The sequence below is a fragment of the Mesoplodon densirostris genome, chromosome 15, assembly GCF_025265405.1.
Source record: "Mesoplodon densirostris isolate mMesDen1 chromosome 15, mMesDen1 primary haplotype, whole genome shotgun sequence".
NCBI classification, from domain to species: Eukaryota; Metazoa; Chordata; class Mammalia; order Artiodactyla; family Ziphiidae; genus Mesoplodon; species Mesoplodon densirostris.
In genome coordinates, this window is record NC_082675.1 from 6,797,266 (window position 1) to 6,813,630 (window position 16,365).

General features: G+C 39.2%; 1 protein-coding gene across 10 annotated transcripts in view; it reads left to right on the forward strand.

Annotated features, from left to right (window-relative positions):
- Positions 1-226: 226 nt before the first annotated feature.
- The window catches only part of MPHOSPH9 (M-phase phosphoprotein 9), a 56,153-nt gene continuing 40,014 nt past the window's right edge, over positions 227-16,365 (forward strand). For 2 of the 10 annotated variants that reach the window (XM_060118663.1, XM_060118665.1), the window contains exons 1-7: positions 1,120-1,232; positions 3,013-3,276; positions 5,245-5,398; positions 7,596-7,670; positions 10,171-10,260; positions 10,961-11,484; positions 12,417-12,540. In XM_060118663.1, coding sequence (XP_059974646.1) covers positions 3,170-3,276; positions 5,245-5,398; positions 7,596-7,670; positions 10,171-10,260; positions 10,961-11,484; positions 12,417-12,540 — 1,074 coding nt within the window. In that variant the 5' untranslated portion in view covers positions 1,120-1,232; positions 3,013-3,169. Of the gene's footprint in view, positions 288-1,118; positions 1,233-3,012; positions 3,277-5,244; positions 5,399-7,591; positions 7,692-10,170; positions 10,261-10,960; positions 11,485-12,416; positions 12,541-16,365 lie in introns of those variants that run through there. The other 8 variants (XM_060118661.1, XM_060118670.1, XM_060118660.1 and 5 more) reach the window with 8 other exon arrangements.

The window sequence follows — 16,365 nt, forward strand, 5'->3', positions numbered from 1 at the left end:
CGCGTAACTGCAGGAGGTTCCCAGAGAGCCAATCAGACGAGAGGACTTGACTGCAGCCCCGCCCCCCCCTCCACCCCGCTTCCGCGGGCATCGCACCAACCCCTTTGGTGAGAGCTGGGGGCGGGACGGGGGAAGTGGACGCAGGCGCGCCGCGGCTTGGCCGTCTCCGCCCCCTTCCGAGCATCCAATCGCAACCAAGACGCCGGGCGCGCGCACGCTCCCTCGAGTTTAACGGTCGCGAGAGGCGCTCGCCCGACAGTGACATCGGCAGTGGGAACGGCGGCCAGGTAAGCGGCCGCCAGCCTGCGGGGAGTTGCCGGCCTGCGGGGAGCTGCCGGTCGCGGGAAACAGGGGACGCGACTCGAAGACACCAAGTCAGCGGCCCCCTGAGTGTGCTGATGTGTTAGGGCGGGGGAAGACAACACTGGATAGACTCAACCTCAGCGGAGCCCGCGGCCGTGTGGGGGCTTTGCTCGCGGCAGTGCACCTTTTCTAGACTCTGCCCTTGAGTGACACCCGCGCGGCCCAATCGCTGAGCGCCTCTTCCCGAGGGGCGGGGGGCTTGAGGGATTTCTGTCTCTCTCTTTTTTTGACCAGCTTCCTGGGCTTACTTTGAGAATCACGATTGTAGTTGTTGGACCGGTGGTCTTAACTACAGCCTCCCTGCTGCCTACAATTTAGGCAACTGCGTGGGTTCTCCTCGCCTTCATACTTTAACCCGAGAGCCGCCGCCAGCAGCTGCGGTCTGGCTGTGAGCGCGAGAACGTCAGGATCTGGCCTCAAAACCTGAAATCATGCCTTCTTTCCCCACCTCTCAGACTCCCACCAAAGCAAAACGCCTGGTTAACTTTTATATTCTCAGCAGACCCCCAATCAGTCGTTCCTCTACCCCGTAACTGCCTTTTCCTGCTAGGAGCTGGGGCCATCAAAAGCGTCATATTTTGTTGACGGGAGATATAAAAGTCTCTCTTCTTATACCCATTCTCCATCAGGTTCTTAAAATTTTGCATTGTATATATATATATATTTTTTAATTCACCCCCCACTCTCCCACCCATTCCTCCCCACCCTCACGCTCTGCTGGGAAAGCATCATCGCATTTCAAGATCCATCTGGATCTACTGCATCCGGATTAACTCAACGGGGGAAATTATAGATGGGGTTACAGGCCGATCCGCGTCCCCGGAGAGCTTGTGTGTTCCTGCGGGAAGAGCAAGGTGATTGGAATCCAGGTAGTTTCGTTGCCAGATGGAAGGTGCAGCCCCTGACTTTTTCAATACCCCGTTTGTCGTTGGTGATGGGCTGAGTCACTGGGGAGAAATCTGTTTAGCTAGGTCCGGTTACCCTTGGCCTTCACACCTGTCCCTGAAAGAAATGGTTCCTTTGTGAGCTGATGCTCTCAAGGTTGTGCTTTGTAAAACCAGGCCCTAGAAAGTGGGAACCTAGAGGAACCAGCATAATAGGTAGTTTCCCTCTCTTGCACCCCCTGAAATGTCTATCTTGTAAGCAGCGTATGTTTTCTGTATTCTTCCGCCTCCCCCACCCACTTACTCCTGGCTTTTTTTTTTTTTTTTTTTTTTTAAGGACACGAATTCCTTAAGCAGGAGGCATGCTGTTTGACTTGTTATAGCCAATTTACCTCTACATCTAGCTTCAGTTAAATTTTAGTGGGCCTGGCAAATAGTTTTTTTGTTTTTGTTTTTTTTTTAATTTTTTAAATTTTTTAGCGGTACGCGGGCCTCTCACCGTTGTGGCCTCTCCCGCTGCGGAGCACAGGCTCCGGACGCGCAGGCTCAGCGGCCATGGCTCACGGGCCCAGCCGCTCCGCGGCATGTGGGATCTTCCCGGACCAGGGCATGAACCCGTGTCCCCTGCATCGGCAGGCGGACCCTCAACCACTGCGCCACCAGGGAAGCCCAAATAGTTTATTTTTTAAGAAGTGATAACATGCACAGAGTACAAAAGTACTCTACGTATACAGTGTATAGTGCACTCCTTCCACTCCCGCCTTCCAGCCAGTGGGGAAACAACCACTGTTAACAGTTTAATTGGCTGTTTTCAGTACCAGATTCAGTATAGATACCAAGTAGTTCCCATTCATCTATTCACTGTATAAATCAACAAGCACGGATATTTGGTAGACTTTATTAAAGGAATGAACAAGGCACGTATCAATAAGTATTCCAGTTGTTACACAGTAGAATTGTGTCTGGAACCTTGATGATTAAGCACATAAAATTGTGAAATATTACCTGAAAAGATACTACTACTTCTGCAAATCAGAAGATTTGTAGATTTTTTATTGAGATATAATTTATATACCATAAAATCTACTCTTGTGAAGTGTACAATTCAGTGATTTTTAGTATATTCACAGAGTTGTGCAACCATCACCACTGTGTAATTCTAGAAGTTTTCATCTCCCCAAAAAGACACCCCATACCCATTTTGGTCACTCCCGTTCTCTCCTTCTCCCAGCTCCTGGCAGCTGTTAATCTGCTTTCTGTCTCTATAGATTTGCATACTCTAGATACTTCGTATAAATGGAATCCTACAATATGAAGTCTTTTATTGACCTTCTTTTACTTAGCATAATCTTTTTTTTTTTTTTTTTTTTTGGCCACACCGCATGCAGCTTGCGGGATCTTAGTTGCCCGAATAGGGAGTGAACCTGGGCCCACGGCAGTGAAAGCTCTGAGCCCTAACCACCGGACTGCCAGGAAATTCCCTTTGCCATAATGTTTTAAATGTTTATCCACATTGTAGCATAAATCAGTACTTTATTCTTTTCTGTGACTGAAAAATATTCCATTATACAGATACGCAACATTTATTTATCCATTCATCAGTTGATGGACATTTGGGTTGTTTCTGAATTTTGGCTATTATGAATAATGTTGCTACCCTTAATGGAGATTTGTATAAAAGGATCAAGGTTTCCACAGTCTTGAAAAGACAGTTGCTAGGTTTAATGGCTTTTTATAATAGTTTTTGTTCCTCATTCATTTTCAGACTCTCCTGGGACCTTCAGACATTTCACAGTCTGAATGTCAGCAACTGAAAATGCCTTTAGACGATGAAGCATCTGAAGATGACTCAGATTCAGTTTCTTCAAACAGTGCAAGAACCTACATTTTCCAGTGAGAGAGAGTAACAACTTCTGTACGCTATGGAAGATTTTGACTTGGGGAAACCCTTACAAAAAGCTTCATCTTCTGTAGAATCTGATATAAAAAATTCTCCCCATTCTCTTGGACTGAACTTAAGTACTAATAGGTAAGAATGGGATAGATTTTTTTTAATGTAATGACAAATCAAAATAACTTTATTTGCATAGTTTGCCAGTGTATCCAAATGGTGTCATAGTTACTGATTTGCATTGAAAAAACCCCAAAACTATGATCAGGAAGTGTTCAAGGACAGTTGTTTGGGTTAAGAATATTTTCAGTCCTTTCATGTTTTTATTTCTCCCAGAGATGTACTTTTGCATGGGGAACATTGTGAAAAAGAATTTGTTTTGCTAGTTGGAGTTTTTTTACACTTTTTTTGTTTTCGGTAAATTACAAGTATATCTTTAAAATTTAGTTGTCTAAATATTGTTTCTCCATTTTGAAGTTAAGAGGACAAATAATGTTTCATATTGCAGAAATACCTCACCAATCTGGAAAGTAGCAATTAAAGTTGAATACTAGGAAGTAAGCAAAAAAGCGGGCTCTGAGTTGACAAAGTAGATGCTATCAAACAATGCGTTTTATGCATTTTCTTTTTAAACTATCCCATGTTTGGTTTGTTTTTAATCAGGGCCTGTTTATTCTCATTTTGTACATAGTCTGGCAAGTTGATTATTTGGTTTCTAAATTACAGTAGGTTAAAAACAGTAAAGAGGCAGGGACCGCTGGAGAGGAGATCACCTATAAAAAGCAGGTATAATAAAACAAAAGCACAGCAATCTGGGGCCTACTGGTAAAGGAGCAAATTTACACACAGTAATAGGTCTTGAAGAAATTGTGTATTTTAAATAAATTAATTCCTTTAAAAATTTGTTCATTCTTTGGCCTCAGGAGGAATTTAAGGCAGCTTACAAGAATACATAAAAGAAGAGGAGAAAGCATAAATTAAAATAGGGAGGAAAGGGGGAAAAAAAAAAGCATGGGATAAGGTCCAGAAATGTTTGCCATTGTAATCTATACCCACTTCCTGAATGTTGGCCATGCTTTTTGTTTCCTGTATCATTTGACGGCCCCTTTGAAACCCACTTCTAGGAGAAACCCCTTTTAGAACATAGTGTTTGATTTACTTGGAGGAACTTAAATGTGCCTTTCTAATGACAATTATGTAACTGAACCATCTCCCTTTTCATTGTGACTGGCAGTTCAACTGGCCAAATTTAAACTTCATTATTACACAACTATAATTGTATATTTAACACTTAATGGACAACATATTATGTTCTTTCCCTTGAATTTTTATTAGTATTTTCTCTGATTCTCTTTATTATTTTACTGTTATTTTCATTAGTGTCCTCTTTTTTGCAAATTGTTTGTGAAACAAATCAGAGTATCAATAAATAAAGTGACCTTTCAATGGTTAGAATTTAAATAAATTTTAATGTCCCTAATTATGCCTTGTGGGTTTATAAAACAAATCTGAAATAAACTCATCTCAGATTTGGAAAAGCAGTCCTCCTGGAAAGAATCAGTGCTATTTTATGCACTGAATAGGCTAAATAAGTCCTGAATATTTGCTGCTAATTTGGTTGGCACTACTTTTATTCAGAGACGGTGCAAAGATAAGCATCACCTTATCACACCAAATTAGGGGGATCCAGTTAACCAGACTTGACTGTAATTCTGGGCAATGGAGAAAGAATCTCCATAACAATAAAGGGCTGTTCTTAAAGTGGGGTGAAATAATCCTCTGGAATAATTTAGATCGGAGCAGCTTAGAATTTTTCTTATTGTTTAGCAGAAACTTTTATTTTCTGCTCTACTCTGGACTGTTCTCTCGCTTCTGAAGAAGGTTTTTCTGTTGTGTTCTTAAGAATACAATTAAGTGCTGCCTGTCTTTTCACTGCTGTTTTCCCTTCATGGACAAACTTGTGATCAGATTTTCAGCAAATTAGGTGCCATTAAGAAGGATTAAATATCAGTAGTTTTGTACTGCTCTGCTAAATCTTGAACTGCTGAATTATTCAACACTTTGGTAGAATGAAGAAAACCATTTGAATTATTTATGTTTCAACAGAAGTAGTCCCCACCTTAGTACAAATGGGGTATCCTCTTTCTCAGGGAAGACCAGACCGTCTGTAATTCAAGGTACAGTTGAAGTCCTAACCTCTTTAATGCAAGAGCTACAAAACAGTGGAAAGACTGATTCGGAACTTTGGAAAAACTGTGAGGTATCTAGTTTTGTTTTATTTCTGGAATTAAAAAAATAGTTCTATTTATAAATATGCCTGTACTAAACTCTAAATTATTAGAAATTTATATCCTAAAGAGCATGATACTTAAGTTATTGCTAGAATAAAGTGGTCAAGGATATTAATTAGGGAACAATATAGAACAAATGTGAAAAATGATCAAAGGTATGTTTTAACAATATATTAGTGATTAGACATTCTAATCTATACTTCAAATATGAACTAAAATCTTGTCTTTGTTCATAAAAATGAGAATTCCAAAATTATTGATATTGTTACTAATTCTGATCTTTTAAGTAACTTATACAGAATTGTCATCATTTTGTAAAACCTAAATCCACTTTGAAATATTTCTAATTATAAAGTAAGGCTTCTGTTTAATACCTTATCGCATTTAGCTGTGCTACATTGACTTATATTGGTTGTTCAGGTCAAGTGGTTCTTTTTTTTGTCCATAGGTTAAATTGTGACATAAAAATTTAACAGTTAAAAGAATACTTATAAATAAGTTTTGTTTCATGGAATAATGCCCAAGATAGACTTTTCCAAGGCCACAGTTGGTAACACTTCGTAGAAATGTGTAAAATATTATTATTAAATTCTTTAGAGAGCAGTGGATTTTGTTATAAGTGTTAATCATAGTTTTAAAACTATGTAGAATAAATGGAATAAAAGATTATCTGGTTTAAGAATTCAGCAGCAGCCACCCCTAAGTGTAATTACTTATATTCATTATCCATAATCATTGGAGTTATAAAAATGACTATTATGGCAAACTTAAAAGAAAACTGAGTTTTAAGTTTTGATACCTTTTTTTTCCCATATAACAATCAGTATGTGCTAATGCAAAAGACCTATAAAATGCCATTGTAAAATGATGTAAATAATAATGGAATGTTTTATGAAATGCTTCCCCTAGTATACTTACTCATTAGCTTATAATACCTGAATTGATATGCTTTTAAAAAAAAATGAGGCATTGCATCAATGTGGCTTGACTTCTGGCAAATTCAATTTTAAGTAGAAATTGTTACTTTTAGTCTTTGAAATCAACATCTTAAATCAGAATCAGAATATATTTGTGAATTTAAGACACAGATGATTACAAGCCAGAATACCAACCAGGTACTTACACCTTTTAATATTTGAACTGGTTTCTTTCTTTCTACCCTTTGTTCTCCTGTGATCTAACAGATTATTTTTATTCTGTTCAGTATTAATTGACTACTTAATTTTTATAATGTAGACATATAATTGATTATTCACTGAAGAACTTCTTAAGCTATTTCTTACTTTGACAGAATATGAAATACTTTTTTGGCCATTTCAGTAAAATTTCTTGAATTTGTTTTGTGTGTTTTCATAGCCTATGAAAATAAAAGTCTCTGATGCTTTACGGTAATGGTTTAGAAAGAATGGGAAGGTAATGATAGCGCAAGTCTTATTCCTGACTCTTTCCTGAATTTCATGTTTACATCTTTCTTTTGGAATAGTAACATTTGTCAGATTTCTACCACTTATAAGAGACGAATCTATATTATTACAGTAAAGAACTAAACCTCCACAGAGCTCTGGAAGAGATCTGGGGATGACCTGATTCTTTAGAATTCCTTTATAAGCATCTCTTCTGGGATTCTTAAGTTTATCACTGCTTAAACTTGGGAAGGTTATGTATTTTTATTAGATCAGGAAAGAATCTTTTAAGGCATTTCCATAGAAATACTTTAATACATTCTTAAGTACTTGCTAATATTTCTATGATTGTAAGAAAAATTTAAAAACACATCATTAACTAAATTATTTTAGCATTTTAACAATTTAGCACTATTGATTATGTATATAATAGTAATAGTTATGTGATAATTATTGAGTATTTGCCAGGCAGTATACTAGATACTTTCTGTCAGTGGCACTCAACCTTATTGGACCCAAAGCCCTCTTTTTATAACAGTTTTCAAAATAACATCAACTTATATTGTCCTGAAATTAAATTCACAGATAATATAACCTGCCTGTATCTGCTTGAAAAAAAAAAATCAATGTAATGTCCTAACTGTGCTATAAAAGAAGAATAATAGTTACTTATAATAAGATAATATGTAAATGTATAAATACTCAGACATATCCACATTAGAAAACATAATGTAGCAGCAGTCTGGTGTTTACCTCTAGGTAGACTCACCTTGAACGCAGCAGCTATCAACACAGACTGATACATCTGCCTTGCACTGATGATCCCGCACTGCAACTGGTGACATGATTTTTTGAAATGGTGACTCATTTCTGAGCAAGTTCTGAAACATCTTGGTAGTTGCATTCCTGGACAGTTTGGTGATTGGAAAACTATGCAAAATTTGTATCATTTTTATAATATAAAATGGACACATTGTCAGGGACTATCCTGTGATTTGTATCCCTGGATCCTGCCCACTAAATGCTAGTGGTACTCCCTCTATCCTTGTGACAACCGTGACCTCACAGATTTTCAAAATATACTTCCCCCATTGAGACCGCTGCTTTACGTGCATGACACTTAAATTTGAAACGCAGTCCTCTCAGCCACCTATGAGGTGTTGCTGTTCCCCTTTTATAAATTAGGAAACTGAGGCATAAGGAAGTTAAGTTTACTTGTTCAGGACCACCCAGGTTGTTGGTGGAGAGGTGGGAGTCTGGCCTGGGAAAAGCCCATAGGAAGTTTCCCAGGCCAGACTAGAGCAGCGGATGGTAGCAGCCCCGTTCAGGCTCATAGCGCCAGGCACCTGGGCTCAGGGCAAAACTCGGCGCCCATGCCCTCCAGCAGTACGTAAGATGCCGGTGGTATACATAGGTTTAGTTGGAAATGAATAATAGCCCTTCTTAATAATTAAGTGTATAATGTTATTCACAGTTTTAAAAATATCCTTAAATTAGCCTACTTAAAATTAAAACATTAACAATAAAATCTGACTTGGAAAAACAAAGTCTCCACTAATTTATGGCCTGAATGAACTCTATTCATTTGTATCCTAAATAAGAAAACGATGATAAGGATGTGATTAATCTCAAGTGTCTCACATACTATGAAGCCATTTTTTGTTAAGTAAATTGTTATTCTATCATAATTTAGTTTTATGTGAATAATAACTTTATTAGGATAAAAATAACCCCTAAAGGTATAGGGGTATAACTGAATAAGAAAACTGTTGCCTGATGATTTCTTTTATGTTTTGATTAATATAAGATACTTTATAAGTTGAGAAGGTAAGGGACTTGATTTGGTCTAACCCACCTTGTCCTGAAGTCAGTTGATTCAGAGTTCACGCTTCCTATCAGTACCATCGTATTTCATTTTAAGGCTTCCTTTTCCAGTCTTGAGGTTTTCTCCCCTTTACCTTAATACCGTTATACAGATTTCAACTTAATTCTGTTATATAAGTGGCTTTCACCATGAACCTGAAGGGTCTCTGGATTGTGTAGTCTATAATACCAAGAAAAGCACAGCTAGCAGTATCCATTGTTATACACTCGTTTAGACTGTGTATCTGAGTGTCCACTCTTGGCCTTGTGTCCTAGGTGCTGGAGATGGGGTGGGCACTGGGTGGGAGAGAGACAGGCTAACCAGGAGAACAAGTGAGAGACTTTCCGACTGTGGTAAACGCTCCGAAGGAACTAAACAGGGTGCCAAGAAAGAGAGAGAGCGACTGTGAGGGTGGCCCGGGAAACTCTTCGAGAGAAGATGATAATTGAGCTGAAATCGCAGGGCGGGAAGAAGCCAGCCATGTTGAGAGCTGCGGAGAGGGCTTTCCAGGTAGAGGGTACAGCTAGTGCGAGACTTTTGAGGCGGAAGACAGTTTTGGCCTGTCCAGGGAACAGAAGGGGGCCAGCGACGCTGGTGTGTGTCGAGAAAGGGACAGAGAGACTTGAGATGAAGCTGGGAGGCCTAGATGAGCCAGATCACGCAGGGCGCTGTAGGGAATGACCGGAGTGGAAAGGCACCGAAAGGTTTTAAACAGGGAAGCCAGTTGTGGTAGCTGCTTGTTGACACTGCATGTTATTACATACGGTCTGTTACTGAAAGTAGACCAGCCTTTAGATTGAATTCAGCCTCTGGAGAAGTCCGTGCCCCCTCTCCTCCCGTGTTTTGGCCTAGTCTAGTTATAAGAGCACTTAACTACTCTTGGGGGTCAGGATGGATCAGGACCTAAAAGTGGCCGTGAAGGGAATTATAGGTCACTTCCATAGGTTTTCAGAGTCATTTTTTCATTCTTTTTCAGCTGCAGTGCTTTAATATCTGACTCTAAAAAAGGTTTTTTAACTTGAAGAACAACTAAATTAGGGATCGAATTCTCCTACTACTAAACTATTTGTTGTTTTAAGATGTGGGATTCTTTTTCTGGGTCCAGGTTAGTGTTTAAGAAAACCATTAGGTGTTACGAGGAAAGGAAGAGGAACTTAAGACAAATGTGAAGTACAGCTGGCAGCAGTTATTGATTAATCAGAAATGGTAGCAGATGACATCAAATCAAGATGCCATTTGAAAAAGATTTACCCAGACCCTCAAATTTACCCAGACCACAGGTAACATAAGAAAGGGGTGCCCAAGCCTATGTCCGTGTACTTTTGCATTAAATATAGTTTTATAATTAATTTAGCTTATGACTTTTACATTAAAAATACATTTTTAAAAAAGTCTCTTTCCCACTGGAGGAATATTTCTGTGAAGTATTAGGTTAAAAATTTATGTTTAACTAAAATATTTTATAATTTACTAGACCAGGTGGTTACAACTATTCAATTTGGTGGAAAAACAATGCCAAGAGCAGATAGTTGCCCAGCAGGAACAGTTCCACAACCAAATTCAAGTAAGTTCTTTATATTGATTCTTGTTTTTATATTGTAAGATTTGCAGAAGAACCACTTAGTTAATTTTTTTCCCCCTTTTTTTTGGGAGAAGGAAGGATTCATTACTTGCAGCAAATAAGGAGAACACCGGGGATCTTTTCCCAAAGCAGTGTCTCCCCAAACTGCAAAACTGGGGAAGTTTTAAACTAAGGGTACGTGCATAATCGTGAGGGGGCTTAAGCAGAGGAGAACTCAGCGTAGAATTGGGACAAAGGTCCACAGAGTCCAAGCTTTAGTTGATTGAAGTCCGGAGGGTCAGCATCATCATTCCATCCTCCACCTGGGTGGGGGCCTGAGTTCCTGGTGTCAGCACTTACTGAAGCTCAGGTTCTTTATGTCTCATCCCAGGAAGAATGCAGTGAGAGACAAAGTGATAGGAAAGAAGTAGATTTATTTATTTAGAGGTACGCATTCCAAATATAGGACTCGGTCTGTCTCAAAAGGTGAGAGTGGCCCTGGGAGAAATGCCAGAGTGTGGGCCATCTCAAAGGTCCCAATTAGTTAGTTCTTTATATCAGTTTTGTTTATAAACTAAATATAATGCACATGTGTCATCTTTAGGGTAATATCTCTTATTTTTAAATACAATATTTTAAGACATTTATAAAAATGTGATGCTAATATACATCCTTAGCCAACTCTGTAACTTTTTATTTTCAGCGTATACAGAAGGAGATAAAAAATTTAGTCAAGTTACAGACCAATAATGCTTCCTGGGCTTCCTGTGATAGAAGTTCTTTAAGCAGACAAATATCTTCAGAAAGTCAAATGGGTTTTTTTTCTGAAAACAGTGAGAGAAATGAATCTGTTTTCAGTTATCCCAAGTCTAAAGAACCTGAAATGCAGCAAGAAACATCCATGTCACAACCAGACTGCAATGTGGATAGTAGCTCAGTGAGCAGTGGGTATGGTACCTTTTGTGCCTCAGAACTAAATACCTACAAATCTAAGGACGCTCAAGAATTCATGGAGCACGCAGAGGTTTCTAAAGGACAGTCTGGAGCACCGGTGGTGCAAACGGAGTCACTTGTAGATGGTGTGAAAAACCAGAGTTTTTATATACATACAAATGAAGAGTTTTGTGCATCTTTAAAGGAAGATACTCCCATTTTTCCTGGTGAATTTGAACACAGTTTTCTTGGTGAAAATAAGATTTCGGAAGTATACAGTGGAAAAACAGATAAGTAAGTAGAATTTCCCCATCACTTGAAGGGAGTTTGACTTGTTTATTACATTTATAATAAGCTAAACATGTTTAGTAAATACAGCTCCTTTTAGTTGGAATGAGATGTGTTTGAATGTCTATCAGTTTTATCAAATTGTTTTATTTACTGCCTGTGGAAAAAACTGAAATTAACAAAGCACACTACATGCTAACGACATCTGTCTTCCCATTTACAATGTTATAAGACTACTAAAACTCTTAAGGTGAGAGGCCTTGCCAGAAAAATACCTTTTGTATTTTCTAGTCACTATCGACTTGCTGAAATTAGAGTATAGGACTGCATCAACAGTGGAATTTTGTCGCACATGTTCATATAATTTAAAACAAAAAATTATATACAAGCATACTCAGTTTTATGTTTTTTGTTTATAAGAAGAGATTTTGTAAGTTAAATGACATTTTGATCGACCCCGGTAAAAGAAACTTTTGGTAAAAGAAACTTTGGCTGAATGTTTGTAAAGCAAATAATCACTTAAAATTATGTTCCGTTTTATGTCTCTGAAATACATCATTCAGTGTAAGGTATTTTGCTGTGGCAACACAATCTTGGGTACCCATAAGTATAATTATAAGTTCATCTAAATAAGTATGCTTTCACTGTGGAGATATACTGAGTACTTGAAGGGGCCACTGTGGTGGTTTTTGTTCTGTTCCATGGCTACAGGCTATAAGTATTGTTAGTCACTGCTAGTCAGTCTTTTTTCATTTTGCCTTTAATAGTAAGATATTGTAAAAAGAAATTTATGTGAATCAATAAAAATCCATCCTCTCTCTGCTATTAGAAAAACAACTCAAAGCATTTTCCACTGACATAGTATCTACTAGTGTTTAGTTTTATTTGTGAAGGACAGCATTTAAAGAGAGGTGTTTTGTTTTTTTCTTTTTAAATAGTAAATCTATAACATCATGGGCTCAAATGCTGAGGCAGAACCAACCAAAGAGAGCACATAAAGAAGAGGGGTGTTCAAAATCTATGCAAGAAAATGAGCAAACCAAAAAATCACCAATTGAGAAAGTAGGTGATCAGTCACTTGACTCTGGCATGCTTCATCTATGGACAATTAGGATAATTATGTTGAGTTTACCACATGTTCATTAACATAAGTTTTTTGCCCTTTGTTTTGTATTGTTAATTTGTTCCATTGACATATCTTTTTTGGTGTCTCAAAGGATGGGAAACAATGCTCCAATTAGTGGTTCTTTAGTAGGCCGGGAATCAAAACCAATGAGGGATAAAGTACTACTAAAAAAAAAAAATGAAACATTTTGTAAAGGTCCTAATTCTCTTTGTACTGCAAATGTTTACATTTAGCCAGAGAGTAATACATTGTTTTTTAAAAACCCTCAAATAATTTGTTCTCCTGTTAAGTTGTAATAAGTAGTACTCTATGTGTGAATGCTTTAAGATGCCATTATAAAAAGAGTTGAAGCTTGGACAACTCTGAATTTATAATCCAAATTGTAAGAGATTGAATGTTTAAATTCTAAACATTCATTTAAATTCCTTTTGATCATATAGCAGCTGCTTTTGTTAAAGAGCTGTAGCTACTGAGTAAGGTTTAAACATCTTTAAAGACCTTTTGGCCTAAATTGTCATAGAATAACATTGTTTAGTATATAATACATTGAAATCGCAAAGTCAAGTCTCTCTACAAACTTGATTCCTTTAGAAACTGGCCATCCTAAATATAGTCTTTCCATCTTTCTTTGAAAAAGATCTATTAAAGAATAGAAGTTGTGGGGACATTCCTGGTGGCGCAGTGGTTAAGAATCCGCCTGCCAATGCAGGGGACACGGGTTCGAGCCCTGGTCCGGGAAGATCCCACATGCCGCAGAGCAACTAAGCCCGTGCGCCACAACTACTAAAGCCTGTGCTTCTAGAGCCCATGCTCCGCAACAAGAGAAGCCCCCGCAATGAGAAGCACATGCACTGCAATGAAGAGCAGCCTCTGCTCGCCGCAGCTACGGAAAGCCCGCACACAGCAACAAAGACCCAACGCAGCCAAAACTAAATTAATTTAAATGAAAAGAATAGAAGTCGTAAGAAGGCAGTCCCCCAGCCTTCATAAGGCAATATTTCTCTTTCAGTAGATTTTCTTTCTTCAGCCCATGATACTTAGGCTTCTTGAAGTCATCATTTTTTTAACTTACTCAGATTTGTGTTGAGGGAAATGAAGGTGAAGAAGCTACATGAACCATCAAGCCTTGGGGGCTGGTGCTGTATTGGTAGCTCTGTTCTTTTGAACCTGTGTGCCATCAAGCATGGTATATCCTTATTTGGTGTGGTGGCATAAAAGCATTTGGAGTCTGAGGTGAAAGTTGTTTTTTTCATTGGAATAGGTTGGCAGAAATGGAGAATGTTTTCATATATAGTAGCTTCATTTTTTTCTGTTTTTACCTTAACTGAAACTTAGTTTGTGGAGACTTTTTCACTTCTGATGAACTTTGGATTTGTGGTGTGTAACTTGGTGGATTCACTGTCTTTTGTGACTGTGGATCGGTATTTGTTCTGTGTAGCCCTGTGGTTTCCAGAATTTGCTGCACATTGGAGTCACCTGAGGAGCCTTAAAAATCTACTGATGACTGGCCGCCCGCCCCAGGCGGTCTGTCCTCATTGGTGCAGTTGTGACCTATGATCAGGTGGTTTAAAAGCTCCTCAGGTGGGCTTCCCTGGTGGCGCAGTGGTTGAGAGTCCGCCTGCCGATGCAGGGGACACCGGTTCGTGCCCCGATCCCGGAAGATCCCACATGCCGCGGAGCGGCTGGGCCCGCGAGCCATGGCCGCGGAGCCTGTGTGTCCGGAGCCTGTGCTCCGCAACGGGAGAGGCCACAGCAGTGAGAGGCCCGCGTACAGCAAAAAAAAAAAAAAAAAAAAAAAAGCTCCTCAGGTGATTCTTATGTGCTGTAAAGCTTGGAACCAATGATCTAGCCTAATTTTCTCCCTTGATTCAGTGGAGAATCAGAGAAGCAGCTGAAGGATCAGAGACACTGCCTGAGAAATATGCCCTTGGGGGGATAGGTCTACCTAGTAGCCTGTTCTGCCTCTGGGGATGTCAGTTGCGCAGAGGGTAAAGTTGTGATGAGGGCATGATTCTCTTTGAATTTTTCCTTTTCTTTGATCATCCCTGGACAAGTTTTATTTTTCCTATTTTTTAAAGGTGAATTAGATATTTTTGCTATTAAATCATTAGGGGAATCAAGTTTCTTTGGTATGTCCAAGTTTTAAGTGGCTTTCAGGTAGTGGTGGTTATTGAATCAGACACCACACCTGAAATGCACTTCTTACCTGCATAATTCTGAATCAAATTCTGTGGATTCACAAAAGTTGGAACTTTCTTCTTTAGTTCATCCTTTCTCTTCTCCCACTGTTTTTTTTTCCATTTTCAGTCTAAATCCAGGGAATCTTTATGATCAGAATTCTCTTGGGATCCAATTTTCTTTTTATACAAGGTAGTTTATTTTGGGTCCTAGCTATTTTGAAGCATGTCTTGAAATTGGATATTGTTTAGCACAAGGATTTTCCAAAGCTCAAGTCGGTCTTTGTTTCCTTGGTCCTTTGTCTGGGACAGACTGGCTGTTACCATTTCCCCAGGTGTGGGCTCCATGTAGTTTTTCAGATGCTGCTAGACTGTTACTGATGAAGATCCTGTGCTAGGCTGAGGCCAGCTTCTTGGGAAGGGCTTTCCTTGCACCATACTTTCCTTGCTCTTTAAAGCCGGGCCTGTTTTCTTCAGCCGATGCCTTGTGGCCCAGAAGAGTGCAGCAGGCAGCCGTGTGTGGTGAGCCTCCTCCAGCCAAGGGGGCGTGTGTCGACTGAGCGCATTAAGGTTTACACCAAAGAACCAGGAAAAAATCAAAATATTTTAATTGGGATTTTTCACTTATTCTTCTGTAGTCAGCTTCTCTTGGTCTGTTAAGTACAGAGATGCGACAGAAATTTGAACAGGTAGGCGTATTAGGAGAGACATTTGATGAAAAGGAGGCTAAAGTGGTGCCTTAGAAGGCTGAGGGGATAACCCCTCCTTGGTATGTAGAATGGCATCAGCTTAGTGTGCTTTTGCTTTTGCAGTGGGTTCACAGGTGGTTGTAAGCAAATAGAGCTAAATACTTTTTAACAGGAATTAAAAGTTTGATGGTGGTGAAACTGATAAGAAAAATTCCGATGAAAATCACATATCTCTCTGGGGAAACACAGATTTCTTGTGACAGTGCCAGAGATATTGTGAGGAGAGTTTAGCTTAGAATTTTTATTAGAATTGAGGATAAGTAAGCACTTTTAGCCTTTTCTGGTAACCAATTATTTGCATATAAGATGTAGTCTACTATTTAAAGTTCATATTAATTATTGATATGCAGTTTTCAGAGTTGATTTATTGTAGTCTTAATGATAAAAATGAATTGTTATGGCTTTTACACTAATTTTTATACTAAATGACTTTAATTCTAGGCACTTGAAGTTTCTTTTGGAAGTCGATGGCAAATTATAAATACATTTTCTTTTTTTTTTAAATTAATTTATCTTTGGTTGTGTTGGGTCTTCGTTGCAGTGCGTGGGCTTTCTCTAGTTGTGGTGAGCGGGGGCTACTCTTCATTGCTGTGAACGGGCTTCTCATTGCAGTGGCTTCTCTTGTTGCAGAGCACGGGCCCTAGGTGCGCAGGCCTCAGTAGTTGTGACACGCGGGCTCAGTAGTTGTGGCTCGCGGACTCTAGAGCACAGGCTTAGTAGTTGTGGTGAACGGGCTTACTTGCTCCGTGGCACGTGGAATCTTCCCGTACCAGGGCTCGAACCCGTGTCCCCAGCATTGGCAGGTGGATTCTTAACCACTGCGCCGCCAGGGAAG